Source organism: Panthera pardus, unplaced genomic scaffold (genome assembly GCF_024362965.1).
Source record: "Panthera pardus isolate Hobbes unplaced genomic scaffold, ASM2436296v1 HiC_scaffold_2, whole genome shotgun sequence".
Lineage (NCBI taxonomy): Eukaryota > Metazoa > Chordata > Mammalia > Carnivora > Felidae > Panthera > Panthera pardus.
This window is the reverse complement of record NW_026526765.1, coordinates 121,993,488-122,014,316: the sequence shown is the minus strand read 5'-3', so window position 1 is coordinate 122,014,316 and position 20,829 is coordinate 121,993,488. Positions and strand designations below refer to the sequence as shown.

The 20,829-nt window shown below is 42.6% G+C and overlaps 1 protein-coding gene across 8 annotated transcripts in view; it reads left to right on the top strand.

Annotated features, from left to right (window-relative positions):
• The window catches only part of LOC109252181 (protocadherin alpha-C2), a 196,283-nt gene that overhangs the window by 51,614 nt on the left and 123,840 nt on the right, over nt 1–20,829 (top strand). For 3 of the 8 annotated variants that reach the window (XM_019424423.2, XM_019424421.2, XM_019424433.2), the window contains exon 1: nt 15,838–18,441. The exons of 4 other annotated variants lie outside the window; for them this stretch is intronic. In XM_019424423.2, the coding sequence (XP_019279968.2) occupies nt 15,856–18,441 (2,586 nt within the window). In that variant the 5' untranslated portion in view covers nt 15,838–15,855. Of the gene's footprint in view, nt 1–93; nt 2,906–15,837; nt 18,442–20,829 lie in introns of those variants that run through there. One more of the 8 variants, XM_053907412.1, reaches the window with a different exon arrangement.

Here is a 20,829-nt window from a genome sequence, read left to right as displayed (position 1 = left end):
AATGTGGACTTTTCATGCTTATATACATGATAATTATACATGATAATGTATAGTTAGTGCAGTAGTAGTACGTCCTCTTAGATGTCTATATCCAAGATAAAACTCTTCTTAGGATTCTAACTTGTAAGACAAAAACTACCTTTGTAGAGCTAGTGGTCATACACAAGGAATGTATAAATAAAGAATTAAAAGCCTACAAAGTAAAACATGGACCAATATATGAAGGAATTTTGAGAGAAGCAGTATAGGTGAAAGAAATAGTATAAACACAAAGGCACTTCCATTTTGAACCACAGGATGTCGTTGTTCTCCAAGAAGAAGATTATTTTAACAGAAGAAAATTACCATTATTCACGGACCAGAAAGAATCTCCACTGTTCCGGTGTTTTAAAGACTATACACACCCATGTTGTTAAGATCCAGTAGAGATCTCAGGAACAGACTCAAAAGAAAGATCTAAAAGGACTACACATTTCCTCTCATGAAACGTTGATTTACTAACCTGAAACAGAGCAGGATGTTAGCTTCAGGATCAGGTGGCCAGGAAGTCAAGCGCTTGCTGCTCTCGGTTATGCTCCTTGCAGCATCGGAGGCCGAGAGCGGCCAAGTCCATTACTCTGTCCCGGAGGAAGCCAAACACGGCACCTTTGTGGGCCGCATCGCGCAGGACCTGGGGCTGGAGCTGGAAGAGCTGGTGCCGCGCTTTTTCCGAGTGGCGTCCAAAGGTCGCGGGGATCTTCTGGAGGTAAACCTGCAGAATGGTATTTTGTTTGTGAATTCTCGGATCGACCGCGAGGAGCTGTGTGGGCGGAGCGCGGAGTGCAGCATCCACCTGGAGGTGATCGTGGACAGGCCGCTGCAGGTTTTCCATGTGGAGGTGGAGGTGAAGGACATTAACGACAACCCGCCAATGTTCCCAGCGACACAAAAAAATTTGTTTATTTCCGAAACTAGGGCTCTTGACTCTCATTTTTCACTAGAGGGCGCATATGATGCAGATATCGGGGCCAACGCTCTGCTGACTTACAAACTGAGCCCCAACGAATATTTCTCTCTGGAAGTACCCACCAACGAGGAACAAGTAAAACCGCTCGAACTAGTACTAAAAAAATCTTTAGACAGGGAAGTCGCTTCAAAGCTTCTCTTGGTGCTCAAAGCAACCGATGGGGGCAAACCTGAGCTGACAGGTACCACAGAGTTACACATCACAGTGCTGGATGCAAATGACAACGCCCCAGTATTTGACAAAGCAGTCCATCGTGTAAAATTACTGGAGAATTCGAGAAACGGTACCCTGGTTATTAGACTTAATGCCTCGGATTTGGATGAAGGTTCCAACAGTCACATTCTTTATTCATTTGCAACTGATGTCTCCTCTAATACAGAAGCCTCTTTTCACATAGATTCAGATAGTGGAGAAATAAAAGTAAACGGAAAAATAGATTTTGAAGAAACTAAATTATGGAAACTTCAAATAGAAGCAGTTGACAAAGGAAATCCTCCGATGTTTGGTCACTGCACAGTCTTGATAGAAGTCTTGGATATTAACGATAATGCTCCGGAGTTGCTAGTGACTTCACTATCGCTGTCTGTTCCAGAGGATGCTCCACTGGGGACCGTCATCGCCCTAATCAGTGTAACTGACCGTGACGCTGGTGGCAACGGGCAAGTTACCTGCTCACTAACACCCCATGTCCCCTTCAAGCTGGTGTCCACCTTCAAGAATTACTATTCGCTGGTGCTGGACAGCGCCCTGGACCGCGAGAGCGTGGCGGACTATGCTCTAGTAGTGACAGCACGGGACGGGGGCTCGCCTTCGCTGTCGGCCACGGCCAGCGTGTCCGTGGAAGTGGCCGACGTGAACGACAACGCGCCGACATTCGCGCAGGCCGAGTACACGGTGTTCGTGAAGGAGAACAACCCTCCCGGCTGCCACATCTTCACGGTGTCCGCGCGGGACGCGGACGCGCAGGAGAACGCGCTGGTGTCCTACTCGCTGGTGGAGCGGCGGGTGGGCGAGCGTGCGCTGTCGAGCTACGTGTCGGTGCACGCGGAGAGCGGCAAGGTGTACGCGCTGCAGCCGCTGGACCACGAGGAGCTGGAGCTGCTGCAGTTCCAAGTGAGCGCGCGCGACGCGGGCGTGCCTCCGCTGGGCAGCAACGTGACGCTGCAGGTGTTCGTGCTGGACGAGAACGACAACGCGCCCGCGCTGCTGCCGCTGCCTGGGGCGGGCGGCGCGGGCGGCGCCGTGAGCGAGCTGGTGTGGCGGTCGGTGGGCGCGGGCCACGTGGTGGCGAAGGTGCGCGCGGTGGACGCCGACTCGGGCTACAACGCGTGGCTGTCGTACGAGCTGCAGCCGGCGGCGGGTGGCGCGCGCAGCCCGTTCCGCGTGGCGCTGTACACGGGCGAGATCAGCACGACGCGCAGCCTGGACGAGGCGGACTCGCCGCGCCAGCGCCTGCTGGTGCTGGTGAGGGACCACGGCGAGCCGGCGCTGACGGCCACGGCCACCGTGCTGCTGTCGCTGGTGGAGAGCGGCCAGGCGCCCAAGGCCTCGTCGCGGGTGTTGGCGGGCGCCGCCGGCGCGGAGACGGCGCTGGTGGATGTCAACGTGTACCTGATCATCGCCATCTGCGCGGTGTCCAGCCTGCTGGTGCTCACGCTGCTGCTGTACGTGGCGCTGCGGTGCTCGGCGCCGCCCAGCGAGGGCGCGTGCGGGCCGGGGAAGCCCACGCTGGTGTGTTCCAGCGCGGTGGGGAGCTGGTCGTACTCGCAGCAGAGGCGGCAGAGGGTGTGCTCTGGGGAGGGTCCGCCCAAGACCGACCTCATGGCCTTCAGCCCTTGTGTTCCTCCCGGTTCAAGTTCTGGAGATAGTGGAGAACAACAGGATATTTTCGGGAATGATGTAAGTACAGTAATTCTGGAACATATTTTATGCCTTTTGATATCAATTGCATAGTATGTTCAGCAATATTATTGTAAATTTATTACTTCATTTATTTGTTTCTGGTTTTTTCCCTTGGGGTGGTTTATTTTAAAGCACATTGGAAGTCCATCCGTTTTCATTACTTTTCACTAAAGTCTTCATGAATGTACCTGGAACATTATTTATTTGCTGGAAATAATGAGAGTGGTAGTAATTGCAATAATGAAACAGATGGCTAACACTTTCTATAAATGAAGGTTAAATCCTCCTGTAAAGAAAGCAAGGATCACTCATGGGAAATGGAGGATATGGGCAAAGCTTACAAATCCTTACTTTTCTATAAACTATACGCTTATTAATAATGGGCATGGGCTGTTGAGGTGGCTTCCTTTTATAAATAATTTCGTTTCTTTATCATCAATGGCATGCTTCTTTGAGATACTGGGTGAAGTTTCAGCCTTACCTTTGAAGAGGACTTTACTTTTTTGTCTTTAAGTCTCTCACAATTTCAAGCTTATTTTCTTCATAGTCTTCAGCTGCTTCAGATAAACTACATTTTTAATGTAATTCTTTTTTTTATGTTTGTTTTTGAGAGAGCACAAGCAGGGCAGGGGCAAACAGAAGGGGACAGAGGATCCTAAGAGGGCTCTGTGTTGACATCAGTGAGCCTGATGTGGGGCTTGAACTTAACGAACTGAACACCAAATGGCAAGACCATAACTTGAACCAAAGTCAGTTGCTCAACCAACTGAGCCACCCAGGTGCCCTTTTCTTTACTTCTCAATATAATTTCAGTTTTGCTAATTGCCTGTTGAATCTATTGCTGCTGTCCTCCATATTAATTCATTGATTTCCATTTATTTGGAAGATTTATTTTATATTTGATCATATTTATGCTTCTTACATTCATGGGACTCATTATGAGGCTGTATGGAAATTTTTTAGGGTAGGGTAGAAAAAATCACACTCCTTTGTGTTTTGAGTTTAAGAGAGTGTTCCCATAATGGGGAAAGGTGATACTGATTCATGTGTTCCCCAAGCCACTTGGTCACTGAAATGACTTTGGTTTAAACAGCTTATGCATAACAACCATGGAATATACACAAAGGCACTTCTATTTGACAATGATGTTGATCACATTTCACAATTTAACATTGTATACTGTAGATACATTTGATGCAAACTTTTTTTTTGTCCAAAAGGTATATTTATGTGAATTGCTTAAAGAATCACAGAGGGGGTGCCTGGGTAGCTCCGTTGGATAAGCCTCTGACTCCATCTCACCTCAGGTCATGATCTGTCACTTCCTGAGTTTGAGCCCTGCATCAGGCTCTGCTCTGGCATCGTGGAGCCTGCTTCAGATTCTGTCCCTCCCTCTCTCTCTCTCTATCTCTGATGTAAAAGTTTATTATTATTATTTTTTTGCTCCAGTGTACAAGTTAGAGATCTTTTAACTATATTGTGTGAAAAATAAGTTATATATATTTATATATGGAGTAGAATGATGTTATGAATAGGGTGAAGTTAATAGAAATGGTGAGACGTCATTAGTGACCATTTTATACCCAGGAAAAAAAGATGATTTCTATGAAGATGAACATTAGGAAATCTTCAGAAAAGGAAAAACCAGGGCCTAGTATATCACACTGAAATTCTCTTCCTCCAAAGCTACAAAATAGAACAAGAACAAAGTCACTAGCTATAAATAAACCACTACTATTTGAACTATTTCAGTTTATTAGACAATATGCAAAGACTTAAAATATATAATTTTATTTCATCTTTATAACAACTTGTAAAGTACACGTGACTACCTGAATTTTAAAGATGAACTAAGCAATGGGAAGATATTTGTGTAGCTTGTCTACTGCCATTCTGCTAGCACATGATAAAGTTAAAACTCAAATGCATATCTTTTGATTCCAGAGCCATTCTTTTATTCACCATAGAGCTTACTACAGTAAATCTTTTCTTTGATCAGGCATAGTTTTGGCTCGGAAGGTCAAGCACAAACTGTTTACAAGTGAATCCTTCTTTCTGTTTTGCTTAAGAAAAAGCCTTCATGATTATTGTCATATTTAATTTTGTAGAATGTCATAATTGAGATCAGAATTGAGTTTTTTAATGTTAAGTGATTTTTTTCTCAGAAGAGTTTGTGATCACATTATCATGTCTTCATGCCACATTGGGATAGGTATTTATATTATTCAATCAGTAGATAATGAAGAATTGCCATTGTAAAGACTATATATATATTTTTGGAAGTAATATAAATAAGAATTATTTAATATGTGAGAAAATCCATAAGATTCTGATCTGCAATGTTCTAGCAAAACACTAAAGCCAAATGACAAATATGAAAATGACCCTGACCTTTTCATGCTATGAATAAGGATGTTTTGGACAAATATAAGTGATAATATGATTATTTCCAGGATCCTGAACGTCCACAAAGGATTCAATAAGTGTTTCCAAAATGTCATACTTCAGTAACAGCTTTAAGGTGTATATTGCCCTGAAAATCTTTGAATGTGTGTAGGTTTTTCAGAATTCAGTCTTGTTATCTGTAAGATTTGTGCTCACTGAACAAATGATCTGTGATCAAATAACTGTGTATACTTTAATGAGCAATGATAGCAAACAGTGAACATCAATGAGTATATCCTATAATTTTGATAATACAATGTTGACTACTACTTCTAATCCATTGATTTTTAAGAACCTCCTGGGTTTCTAAGTATGTTTCAAGATTAGTTTCTCTGTTTTATGTTTTCAATAATAATGTTACCAGACTTGTTATGCTATATTAGTGGATTATGAAGACTAGAAGAACATTAAATCATGCACTCTAATATATGGCTAGCAGGACCTACAGTTGAAACTTAATACTAATCAGATTGGTTTAGTAAAGGTCAGGCACAAAGTTCCTTTCAATCAATTTTACTGAATCAATGTTAAGAACAATATTGATATGAACTTCTTGACATTAGCTTATTGCCAGATCTTGAGCCCATCCTCAAAGATGAATTCAAAGATAGTATGATCTCTTTTATATGAGCTAGTTGAGATGGTGATACCTGAACGATCACAGCCAAAATGCAAAAGATGGGTCATTGGTTTATACAACACATCAACTCTTTTTAAAAAGTGTTTATTTTTAGAGAAAGAGAGTGAGTGGGGGGGGGGGGCAGAGAGAGAGGGAGAGAGAGAATCCCAAGTAGGCTCCGCACTGTCAGTGCAGAGCCTGACATGGGACACGATTTTACAACCATGAGATCATGACCTGAGTTGAAATTAAGACTTGGATGCTTAACTGATTGAGATACCCAGGCAGCCCTATATCAAACTCTTTTGTGACTTGGTGTTCATCTTACATCCTTTCAGAAACTCAAAAAAAAAAAAAAACCCACTACCATATTACTGGAGAGTAATTGGTAAAATGACATCTGGTTTTAATTCAAACATGTAATATTATCTAGCTTGGGTAACCTTTCTGATGTTTATCTCTTTATCTACCTTTCAGGACTCCATATTGCATGTAACGTTGCAATCCCCAATTTCTGTAATGAAATGATTGGAGATCTCTTGCTTCCTTTTTCTCCAAAATAAATCTAACATGTTTCGGATAGCATGTTAAATCTACTGTTAATGTAGTCTAATGTTATATTTTGATTAGAGGCCCTTATAACTGATTGCTTCACACATGCATAAGAAAATTCAGTGTTATAAAAAGTGAAGAGTCTGCTTTACTAATTTTTGATTTTTTGTCATTTTTTAAATATGAAATTTATTGTCAAATTGGTTTCCATACAAAACCTGCTTTATTAGTTTCTTAAGAAGGAATTTTGCATTTACTAAGAGTTCTAACAGGATGATAATATCAGCCATAGTGTATATATATGTGTGTGTGTGTGTTCAAGATAAAGAAAAATACTAACATACATATACATGTACTAGTAATTTTTGTATGCCATTTAAATATTTTTATTTATTATTTATTTATTATTATTTTTTAGATATGGGCCTGTTGCAACATTTCAAAAGGTATTATTTATTTATTTATTTATTTATTTAAATATGAAATTTATTGTTAAATTGGTTTCCATACAACACCCAGTGCTCATACCAACAGGTGCCCTCCTCAATACCCATCTCCCACCCCCCATAAACCCTCAGTTTGTTTTCAGTTTTTAAGAATCTCTTGTGTTTTGGCTCCTTCCTTCTCTAACCTCTTTTTAAATATTTTTAAATCAGAGATGAATCAGCAAAATCATACAACAAGCGGTGCCCGGGTTGCTCAGTCAGTTAAGCATCCAACTTTGGCTCAGGTCATGATCTCACAGTTTGCGGGTTCACGCCTCATGTCAGGCTGTGTGCTAACAGCTCAGAGCCTGGAGCTTGGTTCAGATTCTGTGTCATCCTCTCTCTCAAAAATAAACATTAAAAAAAAATTAAATCCTACAACAAAATACTCAAGCTATAATGATCTTTATTCTAAATAACTTTCTACTTTAAAACTTCCATTATATTCTCTTTTGACTCCTTTAATTCCAAGTCTATATGAAAAGACAGAAGACACATAACCAAATTACATCTTCATGCAATGAAAACTTGTATCAACAATTCCCATTTTCTACTTGGTGTTTTATGAAATTGAATTTACACAAACAGTAAAGTCATTTGTCATTTGGTTGAATTGTTTGGTTATTTTCTCCATATATATTTAGCACAGTATTAGGTACTTACAGGAGTTAATTAGAAATTATTTCCCTTGTTATGGATGAACTTATGATCCCAAACCCAGAATTGTTTCAACAAGGAGCAGGTCAGCTATTTTCATGTATATATCTTGACAGATATACATAAACCAATGTTGGTGACTTGGAAATACCAACATGGCACACACATTTTCATGGTGTTTTTTATTTATTTCATTGAATTATAATAAAATTTATTTTATAATTGAAAGACACCTTCTATATCATTAACATAAAGGTTTTGATACCTCACATTTTGATTCCTCACATAATTTTTGATACCTCACATAATACTGTTAATGCAACTTACCTGATAAACCATGTGTGTCAAATATAATTTAATCTACATCCATAGACTTTTCCATTATGAATTGTGTTTTAAACATTAAATTTGAAAAAATATTTTTGTTTTTCAAAGGATATAGGATTGTAACAAAAACAAATGTATATAACAAAAATAATTGGAATTAAATAGATATGAATAGAAGGCAAGTGCACATAGATAAGAACACAACATGCAGAACTTAAAGACTAAAGAGTTGTTATTAAAATCTCAAATTGGTCTTTGAGTTTCCTAGCAGCCAAAGTAACAAGAGAGACTAGAAGTAAAGCAATTCAAATTGGATAACATTTTGATATGAGAAGTAGTATCTTTAGGAAATGTTTAACCCTACCTTTTCATAAGGCTACCTGGAGAATTAAACTCTGTGTGTATTTATGTAGATAAGTAAAATAACAATTTTATAACTCTAAATCAAACATAAGAACAAAAATTTCAATTTCATATTAAGAATAAAATGCCATTTTCCACATACCATCGGTTTCAATATAACTTATAATACGAGTGTTCCCTAAATAAGCACTTTGGAAATATTATTTTGGGAGTAAAATAATATGAAACGTGTGAAGTTTATTATATTTTTCTCTTTAAGTAAAATCTATAATGTATGGTGTAGTGTACAGTACTCACTATTCAGGCGCAAGGTGTCGCTCTTTACTTGGTGGAAGTAGTTCTTTCAAGGGTTGGTCTGACCGGCCAGGAACGCCCCGTACAAAAACGACTCCATCATGCCTAACGCTACTGTTAAAGGATTCTTTGAAACTTCTCAAAAATTCAGCTAGATTTTTAACCCTTAACTGGAGTCTCTGGTACTGTAAGTGTGAGAACCTTAATTTGGAAGTCAATGTCGTATGCGATGTTTGACTCTCAAAGAAGGGGATTGCGCACTCGGCGTCTGCTGCTGTCACTTCTGCTGCTCACAGTCTGGGAAGCTGGGAGCGGCCAGGTCCACTACTCGGTTCAGGAAGAGGCCAAACACGGCACTTTCGTGGGCCGAATTGCCCAGGACCTAGGGCTGGAGCTGGCGGAGCTGGTGCCGCGCCTTTTCCGGGTGGCGTCCAAAGGCCGCGGGGACCTTCTCGAGGTAAATCTGCAGAATGGCATTTTGTTTGTGAATTCTCGGATCGACCGGGAGGAGCTGTGCGGACAGAGCGCAGTGTGCAGCATCTACCTGGAGGTGATCGTGGACAGGCCGCTGCAGGTTTTCCATGTGGAAGTGGAAATAAGGGATATTAACGACAATCCACCGGTGTTCTTTCTCAGAGAACAAAAGCTGCTGATTCCTGAATCTAAGCAACCCGACTCTCATTTTCCTCTAGAGGGAGCTTCTGATGCAGATATAGGAGAGAATGCTCTATTGACCTACAGACTAAGTCAAAATGAGTATTTTTCTTTACAACTACCAACACATAGTAAGCAGACTAAAAGACTGTCGCTTACATTAAAGAAATATCTGGATCGAGAGAAAACTCCAGAACTTAATTTGCTACTGACAGCTGCAGACGGGGGAAAACCAGAGCTCACTGGCACCGTTCAGCTTTTCATCCACGTCTTGGATGTTAACGACAATGATCCAGAATTTGAGCAATCAGAATACAAGGTGAGATTGATGGAAAACGCAGCTAAAGAAACTTTTGTGATAAAGCTAAACGCCACAGATAGAGATGAAGGAGTGAATGGAGAGGTAACATACTCCTTGATGTCAGTTAAACCCAATGGAAAACTCTTATTTACACTAGATGAAAATAGCGGAGAAGTGAGGGTCAATGGAACTTTAGATTATGAAGAAAACAAGTTTTATGAAATTGAAGTACAGGCTACAGATAAAGGGAATCCCCCAATGGCAAGTCACTGTACAGTCTGGGTAGAGATCTTAGACGCCAATGATAATGCCCCTGAAGTCACCTTGACTTCCCTGTCTCTCCCTGTACGAGAGGACACTCAGCCCAGCACGGTCATTGCGCTGATCAGTGTATCCGACCGTGACTCCGGTGCCAACGGACAAGTGATCTGTTCTCTAACGCCCAACGTACCTTTCAAGATCGTGTCGACGTTCAAGAACTATTATTCACTAGTGCTGGACAGCGCCCTGGACCGCGAGAGCGTGGCGGACTATGCTCTAGTAGTGACAGCACGGGACGGGGGCTCGCCTTCGCTGTCGGCCACGGCCAGCGTGTCCGTGGAAGTGGCCGACGTGAACGACAACGCGCCGGCATTCGCGCAGGCCGAGTACACGGTGTTCGTGAAGGAGAACAACCCTCCCGGCTGCCACATCTTCACGGTGTCCGCGCGGGACGCGGACGCGCAGGAGAACGCGCTGGTGTCCTACTCGCTGGTGGAGCGGCGGGTGGGCGAGCGTGCGCTGTCGAGCTACGTGTCGGTGCACGCGGAGAGCGGCAAGGTGTACGCGCTGCAGCCGCTGGACCACGAGGAGCTGGAGCTGCTGCAGTTCCAAGTGAGCGCGCGCGACGCGGGCGTGCCTCCGCTGGGCAGCAACGTGACGCTGCAGGTGTTCGTGCTGGACGAGAACGACAACGCGCCCGCGCTGCTGCCGCTGCCTGGGGCGGGCGGCGCGGGCGGCGCCGTGAGCGAGCTGGTGTGGCGGTCGGTGGGCGCGGGCCACGTGGTGGCGAAGGTGCGCGCGGTGGACGCCGACTCGGGCTACAACGCGTGGCTGTCGTACGAGCTGCAGCCGGCGGCGGGTGGCGCGCGCAGCCCGTTCCGCGTGGCGCTGTACACGGGCGAGATCAGCACGACGCGCAGCCTGGACGAGGCGGACTCGCCGCGCCAGCGCCTGCTGGTGCTGGTGAGGGACCACGGCGAGCCGGCGCTGACGGCCACGGCCACCGTGCTGCTGTCGCTGGTGGAGAGCGGCCAGGCGCCCAAGGCCTCGTCGCGGGTGTTGGCGGGCGCCGCCGGCGCGGAGACGGCGCTGGTGGATGTCAACGTGTACCTGATCATCGCCATCTGCGCGGTGTCCAGCCTGCTGGTGCTCACGCTGCTGCTGTACGTGGCGCTGCGGTGCTCGGCGCCGCCCAGCGAGGGCGCGTGCGGGCCGGGGAAGCCCACGCTGGTGTGTTCCAGCGCGGTGGGGAGCTGGTCGTACTCGCAGCAGAGGCGGCAGAGGGTGTGCTCTGGGGAGGGTCCGCCCAAGACCGACCTCATGGCTTTTAGCCCCAGCCTTCCTCCAGGCCTGGATAGAGAAGTCGAAGGGCAAAGGCAAGAGGCAGGATCAAATCATCCTGGGCAGGTGAGTTCTATAGATTCCTCTTCTTTTGAAGTCTATGTTAAATTTGAAAAATCCAGTTTATTTCATAGAAAAATTTAATGAATACTCTGTTTTGAGTATTAATGTTTTAAATGAGTATGAAGTTTTTAAAGAACAATTTCCTTTAGTGAAATGTCAAATGGGATAAAAATCCAATTTTAATCATGAGAAGAATCAGGTTTTTAGCCAATAAATGTCCCATTTCTCCTAATGTTTTGGTATAAAATAGTGAAAGAAGATGTTTCTCCTCTCATCACTTTATGAGCAACAATTTCTAATTTTCTTTTTTTAATTAATTTTTTAAATTTACATACAAGTTAGTTAGCTTATAGTGCAACAGTGATTTCAGGAATAGATTCCTTAATGCCCCTTACCCATTCAGCCCACCCCCCTTCCCACAACCCCTCCAGTAACCCTCTGTTTGTTCTCCATATTTAAGAGTCTCTTATGTTTTGTTCCTCTCTCTGCTTTTATATTACTTTTGCTTCCCTTCCCTTACGTTCATGTTTTGTATCTTAAAATTCTCATATGAGTAAAGCCATATGATATTTGTCTTTCTCTAATTTCGCTTAGCATAATACCCTCTAGTTACATCCATGTAGTTGTAAATGGCAAGATTTCATTCTTTTTGACTGCCGAGTAATACTCCATTGTATATATATATACCACATCTTCTTTATCTATTCATCTGTCTATGGACATTTGGGCTCTTTCCATATTTTGGCTATTGGCAATTGTGCTGCTATCAACATTGGGGTGCATGTGCCCCTTTGAAACAGCATACATGTATCCCTTGGATAAATACCTAGTAGTGCAATTGCTGGGTCATGGGGTAGTTCTATTTTTAATTTTTTGAGGAACCTCCATACTGTTTCCCACATTGGCTGTGCCATTTTGCATTCCCACCAGCAGTGCGAAAGAGATCCTCTTTTTCTGCATCTTTGCCAACATCTGTTGTTGCCTGAGTTGTTAATGTGTTAACCATTCTGACAGGTGTGAGGTGGTATCTCATTGTGGTTTTGATTTGTATTTCCCTGATGATGAGTGATGTTGAGCATTTTTTCATGTGTCAGTTGGCCATCTGGATGTCTTCTTTGGAGAAGTGTCTGTTCATGTCTTTTGCCCATTTCTTCACTGGATTATTTGTTTTTTGGATGTTGAGTATGATAAATTCTTTATAGATTTTGGTTACTAACCCTTTATCTGATATGTTGTTTGCAAATATTTTCTCCCATTCTATCGATTGCCTTTTAGTTTTGCTGATTGTTTTCTTCACTGTGCAGAAGCTTTTTATTTTGATGAGGTCCTAATGGTTCATTTTTGTTTTTGTTTCCGTTGCCTCTGGAGACATGCTGAGTAAGAAGTTGCTGTGGCCAAGGTCAAAGAGGTTTTTGCCTGCTTTTTCCTCGAAGATTTTGATGGCTTTCTGTCTTACATTTAAGTCTTTCATCCATTTTGAGTTTATTTTTGTGTATGGTGTAAGAAAGTGGTCCAGATTTATTTTTCTCTGTGTCACTCTTCAGTTTTCCCAGCACCACTTGCTGAAGAGACTGTCTTCGTTCCATTCGCTATTCTTTCCTGCTTTGTCAGAGATTAGTTGGCCATACTTTTGTGGGTCTATTTCTGGGTTCTCTATTCTGTTCCATTGATCTGAGTGTCTGTTTTTGTGCCAACAATTTCTAATTTTCAATGACCTACCTAGACCACTTCATTTCATCTCTAATCCTCACTAATGTAGATAATCACTGTGGATCATTTCAATTTACTCATCCTCTTTGTCTTTTAACACAGCCTTTTACTTTTATATTTTCACATTATTAGGTTGCTTGAGTTTTCTCAGTTCAGCCTTGTGTCAAAGATTGAACATTAAGTCTGAAAAGATTTACCTTTCTTTTTCTGTGGCATTAAACATAGATCATACATTTATTGTCCATTAAATAATCTTTAGTTTTGCCTCAACTGATAAGTTAAAACCTGTTCTCATATTATTTGCAGTTAAAAATTAGTCTTGCATTTTTGTATGCTGTTTTCATTGAAATAATGTAATTAAAGGTTCTGTTGATTTATTTTTTAAGTTTTTAATGTTTATTTATTATTATTATTATTATTATTATTATTATTATTATTATTTTGAGAGACAGAGTGTGAGGGGGTAGAGGCAGAGAGACACGGAGACACAGAATCCGGAGCAGGCTCCAGGCTCTGAGCTGTCAGCACAAGAGCCCCACACAGGGCTCGAGGAATGCAAGATCATGACCTGAGCTGAAGTCTTCTGCTTAACCCACTGAGCCACACAGGCACCCCTGTTGATTTTTTTTTAAACCTGTAATGGGCACAGATTTATCTACAACACACTCAAACAGAACTCCCATATTTATGCTTGCAAAGTTTACTAGGCAAATAAAGTTATTCATATTACTCAACTAAGTCTTCAAACTTGCTGGAGACATACACATAGGGCTATAATATCTGCAATATATGCTAGTTGGCAGTCTTTTCTAAGCTTTGTGAATTCATATAGAAAGGAAAATGTTAAGTCTATTAAAGTGAAATGAAAATTACCATTTTGACTCCTCTCACATTTTAAATGTCCTGTCTTTAAATGCTTTCTCTAGTGCTTGTAAAATTTTCTTTCTATGTGATATAATCACATCTGATGATTCTATCAAAGGTTGTTTACCTCTAGGTCATTCCTCTAATTCAGTGATCCTTAGCTATATGCAGGGTGGCACAATTACTGATCTCTTTGAGAATTTAATGAAATTAATATGTGGCTGTTCTCCCTTTAAAATTATAGGTTAAAATTTCTTTATTTTATAGTAGGTAATTAAAATAAAATATAAAATGTCTCAGACTTAAAAGATTAAGCCATTGTATCATTTATGCAACTTTGTAAATATAATAAATGTGAATGTAGGGCACACATTATTATCCATCTCCAAATGAAGTTCTTAGAATGACTCAAGGTCATTTAAATTTAAGAAACAAAGATATTAGAATGATTTAAGTATATGTTAAGTTTTTGTAAATTATTACTTTTATAGTACAAAAATAGTTGATGCACATTTTTAGATAATTCCAAATTACATGGACTATGTTCTACAAGTTTTGTGTCTTTTATACTTATTCTTAATTTCAAGATTACATTCAGTGGTGTAAAATTATAATTTCAACCATTTTCTAGTTTAGTTGTTTAAGTATTAAGCTAATTTTATATGTTCCTATCTTTTTAGTAATTTAATTATGTCTAATGGTGTGTAAGGACTACATAACACACTACTTTTTCAGTAAAGTTTCTTAGCAATCATTGTACATTGACTATTTTTGAAAATGAGAGATAGAAAATGAAGAAGCATGGTAGTGATATTAGACAATTTAAATAGTCCAATAGCATCAAAAAAATTTTTTTTGGTTAATTAAGAGCCAGTTTTATAGTTGATTTAAGTTATCTTATACTTGTAGAACCATTATTGATTATTTTTTTCCTGGTTCAATAAATATTTCTTATCTCAGTTCCTTTTGTTATTATATGTAAAAGGAATGGTGACTGATCATTGACTTTAAAGATTTTGACTTGAATTTTAATGAGCTTATACACTCTGTATTTAATTGCTCACAACTAGCTGTAGGATCTTATCTGTGTTGTGTTTTCCCTTAAAGGTGCTCTTGATTTAATTAATCAGATTATGAAAAGTCCTTTCTTTCTCCCTTACAATCGTAGTCACCATTCTGACTTTCTGAAGAGAAGCATATTTTGAGTGACTACTAACTGGCCTGATGGGAAAATTTTTAAAGGGAAACCAGAAGTTCATTGTAAAGTTGATATTCTTTTGATTTTAGTTACTGAGACTGGGCTCCAAAACATCTCACCAGTTCTTTTCATATTAGGGCTCCACCTCTACTTTAGACAATTGTGAAATTTGGAGGCTTTGATTCAACATTTTACAGGAAAATGCTTTCCTCCTGCTAGAATAAAACTTCACTGGATCTGTACCCAAGCCTCATTTTAACATGTTATGGGAATGAGAGCAGTTGTATGAAAAGTCATCACATTTGAGTATCAAGGGGCCAGAACAATGACATGCTTCATATTTATGTTGAATTCTCATATCTACCAGAAGTATGAATAAAATAATTTATATGAATGAAATATTCAGTTAATAGACATATCTTAGTTTCTTTTTCTTTACTAAATGAGGGATCCTTGAGTTTTCCCTAAAGTCCTACAATTAAGTGCTTGTGAAGGATAAAAGGCACTACAAGTGGGAATTGTAAGCAAAGTAAAGTCGAGGGTGATGTATATTATTCTTTGTTTTGTTCTCCGTGATAGGCAAAGAGTAGCTTTTTATGGCTATTTTATGATAGACTTTGAAGCAGAATATTTAATAATCTGAAGAATAATGGAAATGATTGTGCTTTGTTACTTCTATCATATACATTAAATAAATAGTCATTTACAAACGATCCATGAAAATATCCAAAAGTCAAAAAACTTAGTGTCCCTGGGAAGTGGCTAAACCAAAAAGAACCTCAGGATCTTTCTTGTACTTACATAATCAGTCACATGATGTCGCTGTACACTCAGAAGGTGGAAAAGGAAAACTTTGTCTCGCGTTCAGCTTCCAACCACTGGCAGAATAGGATCGACTCCATATTGACCGGAACGCTGGGTAAATTTTATCAAACCTATACCTACGGAAAGGAAGACTGCTCACAAAGGTTCCCAGGCGAGCAATCCCTTAAAACTAACAGTCCCATCTCAGAGATCTCGTTAACTACAATGGTGTTTTCCTGGAGAGGAGGCCCAGGAGCCCGGCGATTGCTCCTGGCGCTTCTGCTCCTTGCAGCTGGGAAATCTGGGAGCGGCCAGGTCCACTACTCGGTCCAGGAGGAGGCCAAACACGGCACTTTCGTGGGCCGCATCGCGCAAGACCTGGGGCTGGAACTAGCGGAGCTCGTACCGCGCTTTTTCCGTGTGGCGTCCAAAGGCCGCCGAGACCTTCTGGAGGTAAATCTGCAGAATGGCATTTTGTTTGTGAATTCTCGGATCGACCGAGAGGAGCTCTGTGGGAGGAGTACCGAGTGTAGCATCCACCTGGAGGTGATCGTGGACAGGCCGCTGCAGGTTTTCCATGTGGAGGTGGAGGTGAAAGACATTAATGATAACCCGCCGGTGTTCAGAGAAGTAGAACAAAAGGTACTTATCTCTGAATCTGCACCTCTGGATTCTCATTTTCCTCTAGAGGGCGCTTCCGATGCGGACATCGGCGTAAACTCTCTTCTGACCTATAGGTTAGGTACAAATGAGTATTTTACTCTTAAATTAATAACGAAAAACGATAAAAGTATATTGCCTGAACTAGTTCTACGGAAGTCATTGGATAGAGAGGAGACGCCAGAACTTAATATATTGCTGACCTCCCAGGATGGCGGTAAACCCGAGCTAACAGGATCTGTTCAGATTAAAATAAGCATCCTGGATGTGAATGACAACGCTCCGGAGTTTGATAAGCCTGGCTATAGAGTAGTGCTGTTTGAAAATGTCCCAAACGGCACGAGAGTGATTCAATTAAATGCTTCTGATCTAGACGAAGGGGTCAATAGAGAAATTTCCTATGCAATCAGACTGATTTTGCCAGTGAGTGAGAAATGCATGTTTTCAATAAATGCAGAAACAGGTGAAATCAGAATTTATGGGATATTGGATTTTGAAGAGAATAATGAGTATGAAATTCAGGTTAACGCCATTGATAAAGGGATTCCTTCCATGGCAGGTCACTGCACAGTCCTAGTGGAAGTTCTGGACCTGAATGACAATACCCCTGAGGTAATGATTACTTCGTTGTCTCCCCCGGTGAGAGAGGATGTTCAGGTGGGCACTGTCATCGCCTTGATCAGCGTGTCCGACCGTGACTCTGGCGCCAACGGGCAGGTGACCTGCTCACTAACACCCCATGTCCCCTTCAAGCTGGTGTCCACCTTCAAGAATTACTATTCGCTGGTGCTGGACAGCGCCCTGGACCGCGAGAGCGTGGCGGACTATGCTCTAGTAGTGACAGCACGGGACGGGGGCTCGCCTTCGCTGTCGGCCACGGCCAGCGTGTCCGTGGAAGTGGCCGACGTGAACGACAACGCGCCGACATTCGCGCAGGCCGAGTACACGGTGTTCGTGAAGGAGAACAACCCTCCCGGCTGCCACATCTTCACGGTGTCCGCGCGGGACGCGGACGCGCAGGAGAACGCGCTGGTGTCCTACTCGCTGGTGGAGCGGCGGGTGGGCGGGCGTGCGCTGTCGAGCTACGTGTCGGTGCACGCGGAGAGCGGCAAGGTGTACGCGCTGCAGCCGCTGGACCACGAGGAGCTGGAGCTGCTGCAGTTCCAAGTGAGCGCGCGCGACGCGGGCGTGCCTCCGCTGGGCAGCAACGTGACGCTGCAGGTGTTCGTGCTGGACGAGAACGACAACGCGCCCGCGCTGCTGCCGCTGCCTGGGGCGGGCGGCGCGGGCGGCGCCGTGAGCGAGCTGGTGTGGCGGTCGGTGGGCGCGGGCCACGTGGTGGCGAAGGTGCGCGCGGTGGACGCCGACTCGGGCTACAACGCGTGGCTGTCGTATGAGCTGCAGCCGGCGGCGGGTGGCGCGCGCAGCCCGTTCCGCGTGGCGCTGTACACGGGCGAGATCAGCACGACGCGCAGCCTGGACGAGGCGGACTCGCCGCGCCAGCGCCTGCTGGTGCTGGTGAGGGACCACGGCGAGCCGGCGCTGACGGCCACGGCCACCGTGCTGCTGTCGCTGGTGGAGAGCGGCCAGGCGCCCAAGGCCTCGTCGCGGGTGTTGGCGGGCGCCGCCGGCGCGGAGACGGCGCTGGTAGATGTCAACGTGTACCTGATCATCGCCATCTGCGCGGTGTCCAGCCTGCTGGTGCTCACGCTGCTGCTGTACGTGGCGCTGCGGTGCTCGGCGCCGCCCAGCGAGGGCGCGTGCGGGCCGGGGAAGCCCACGCTGGTGTGTTCCAGCGCGGTGGGGAGCTGGTCGTACTCGCAGCAGAGGCGGCAGAGGGTGTGCTCTGGGGAGGGTCCGCCCAAGACCGACCTCATGGCCTTCAGCCCCAGCCTTCCACAGTCGGGAGAAGATTGTTTAAATTCTTCCAGTGAAGTAAGTCATTGATATTATTTAAGCATATTTGTTTTCTTTAATAACTTTTTGTTAGCGTATAAATAATCTTTTCTTTTTTCTTTGTGTTATCTTTTCTTTTTAAATTCATTTATTTGAGAGAGACAGAGAGAGAGAGAGAGAGAGAGAGAGAGAGACCAAGCAGGGAAGGGGCAGAGAGAAGGAGAGACAGAATCTTAAGCAGGCTCCACGCTGTCAGCACAGAACCCGAAGCAGGGCTGTATCTCACAAACCCTGGGGTCATTACCTGAGTGGAAATCAAGAGCCGTCCCGGGGCACCCCTCAATTGAATCTTTTAAAGTGTAGGGGCGCCTGGGTGGCTCAGTCGGTTAAACGTCCGACTTCGGCTCAGGTCACGATCTCGCGCTCCGTGAGTTCGAGCCCCGCGTCGGGCTCTGGGCTGATGGCTCAGAGCCTGGAACCTGCTTCCGATTCTGTGCCTCCCTCTCTCTCTGCCCCTCCACCGTTCATGCTCTGTCTCTCTCTGTCTCAAAAATAAATAAAACGTTAAAAAAATTAAAAAAAAATAAAAAATAAAGTGTATTTTACATCTTGTAATTTTTTTTTACCGCAAAAATATCCAGAGGCTTCTCTGACTAGAGAATAAAAACTTAAGTCATTCAGCCTGGTAGTGAAGGCCTTAAACTTTCCTGCCTTTGCCTACTACTATCTCACATATCTTTAGTTAGAACATGAAATATAGCATCATTCCATCAATAATTTTAATCATATATGGTATTGAAGTACACCACCTAGGTGGTTTCCTCCATTGTAGAAGTATAGGTATACTCTTTATTATAGAGTTCCTTGAAAGATAACTTTTCTTTAAAAAATTTTTTTTTAAGTTTTCATTTATTTTTGAGAGAGACAGAGCATGAATGGGGGAGGGGCAGAGAGAGAGACACACACACAGAATCCGAAGCAGGCTCCAGGCTCTGAGCTGTCAACACAGAGCCGGATGCAGGGCTCAAACCCACAAGCCGTGAGATCATGACCTGAGCTGAAGTTGGATGCTTAACTGACTGAGCCACCCAGGCACCCCAAGATAGATAACTTTTCAACTGGAAAGTGTTCCCTTTGGAGAGATAAGTATGAATAAATGAGCAGAGTTTGCTGTAGTGAATGTGTACTTGAAGGATAGAGCAGGGGAGATTCTGAAGGTAGGAAAACTAGTAAAGAATTTTTTTATTGTACTCTAGATATCAGGTAATGGAGACAAATCATGACAGTCAAAATGGATTGAAAGAAAAATGTACAAGAGTTATTGGCAAAGTAGAGGCAACCTAATAATGACCGATTCATTACAAATCATAAAAGAAAGACAAAAGTAGAGGACGACACTAATGTTTTTAGTTTGGTCACTTAGGAGGATGAGATTGCCAGTAACTGAGATGCAAGGTACAGTAGGAGAAACAGTTTGTGTATGGTTGTCCAGCTACCAAATGGAGAGAAACATTTAAGAAAATATTACTTTTGTGGTTCTTGGAGCATGCCATTATGATTGGAAATGTCATTTTGATCTGGAACTCAGGGGAGATTATAAAAGTAGATTTGGGAGTAATTCCCTTAGAGAACAACCTATGAAAGAATTAAATCAGAAGATATACATAACAAAATGAAATCAATGTGTCCAAGTAAAGAATTTAGGTGAATAGGTATGTTAGTTCCTGGGGTTGCTGTAGCAAATTACCAAAAACTGGCTGGCTTAAGACAACAAAAAATTACTCTCTCTCCACTCTGGGAACCAGAAGTCCAAAATTAAAGTTTTGGCAGGGCTGTACCCTCTGGAGCTTGAAAGGAAAATGTGTTATCTCTGATATCTCCTGATGGCTATCGGCATTCCTTGGCTTTTGGCCACACCACTCTGTCTCCCTGGTCACATTGCCTACTTTTCTTCTTCTTTTTTATTATTATAATAATTTATAGTTTTATATATTCAAAATCTGAGTGTATCCATTGTTTATAAATGTAGATTCATCATTACAAGTCAAATCGGGTAGTATTTATAAGTCTGATCTATATCAAAAAGGTAAAAGTATTATTTATTATACTTATTATATAGCAATTTAATTTCTTTTGGACACAATAGAAACATATTTCTAGTTACACTCTTTGTTAAATTTATATTCCTTAGTGATGTGTTTATCCTCTGGAGTTATTACCGAGCATCAGAAATTCAGAGGAGAGGTTGAGGCTACACCTAAGACTTTAGTCAGAGATTCCAGTCTGTAATTATTGGGATGTCCATTACTCTTTTCAAAGCTACTATTTTTTTCCTGAATTTTGAGCCTTTAATATGGGCACAAGATTCTCCAAAATTTGAAGATTAAATTTTTTGCTTATGTTTATCTTTTTGATCCTTAAAACATT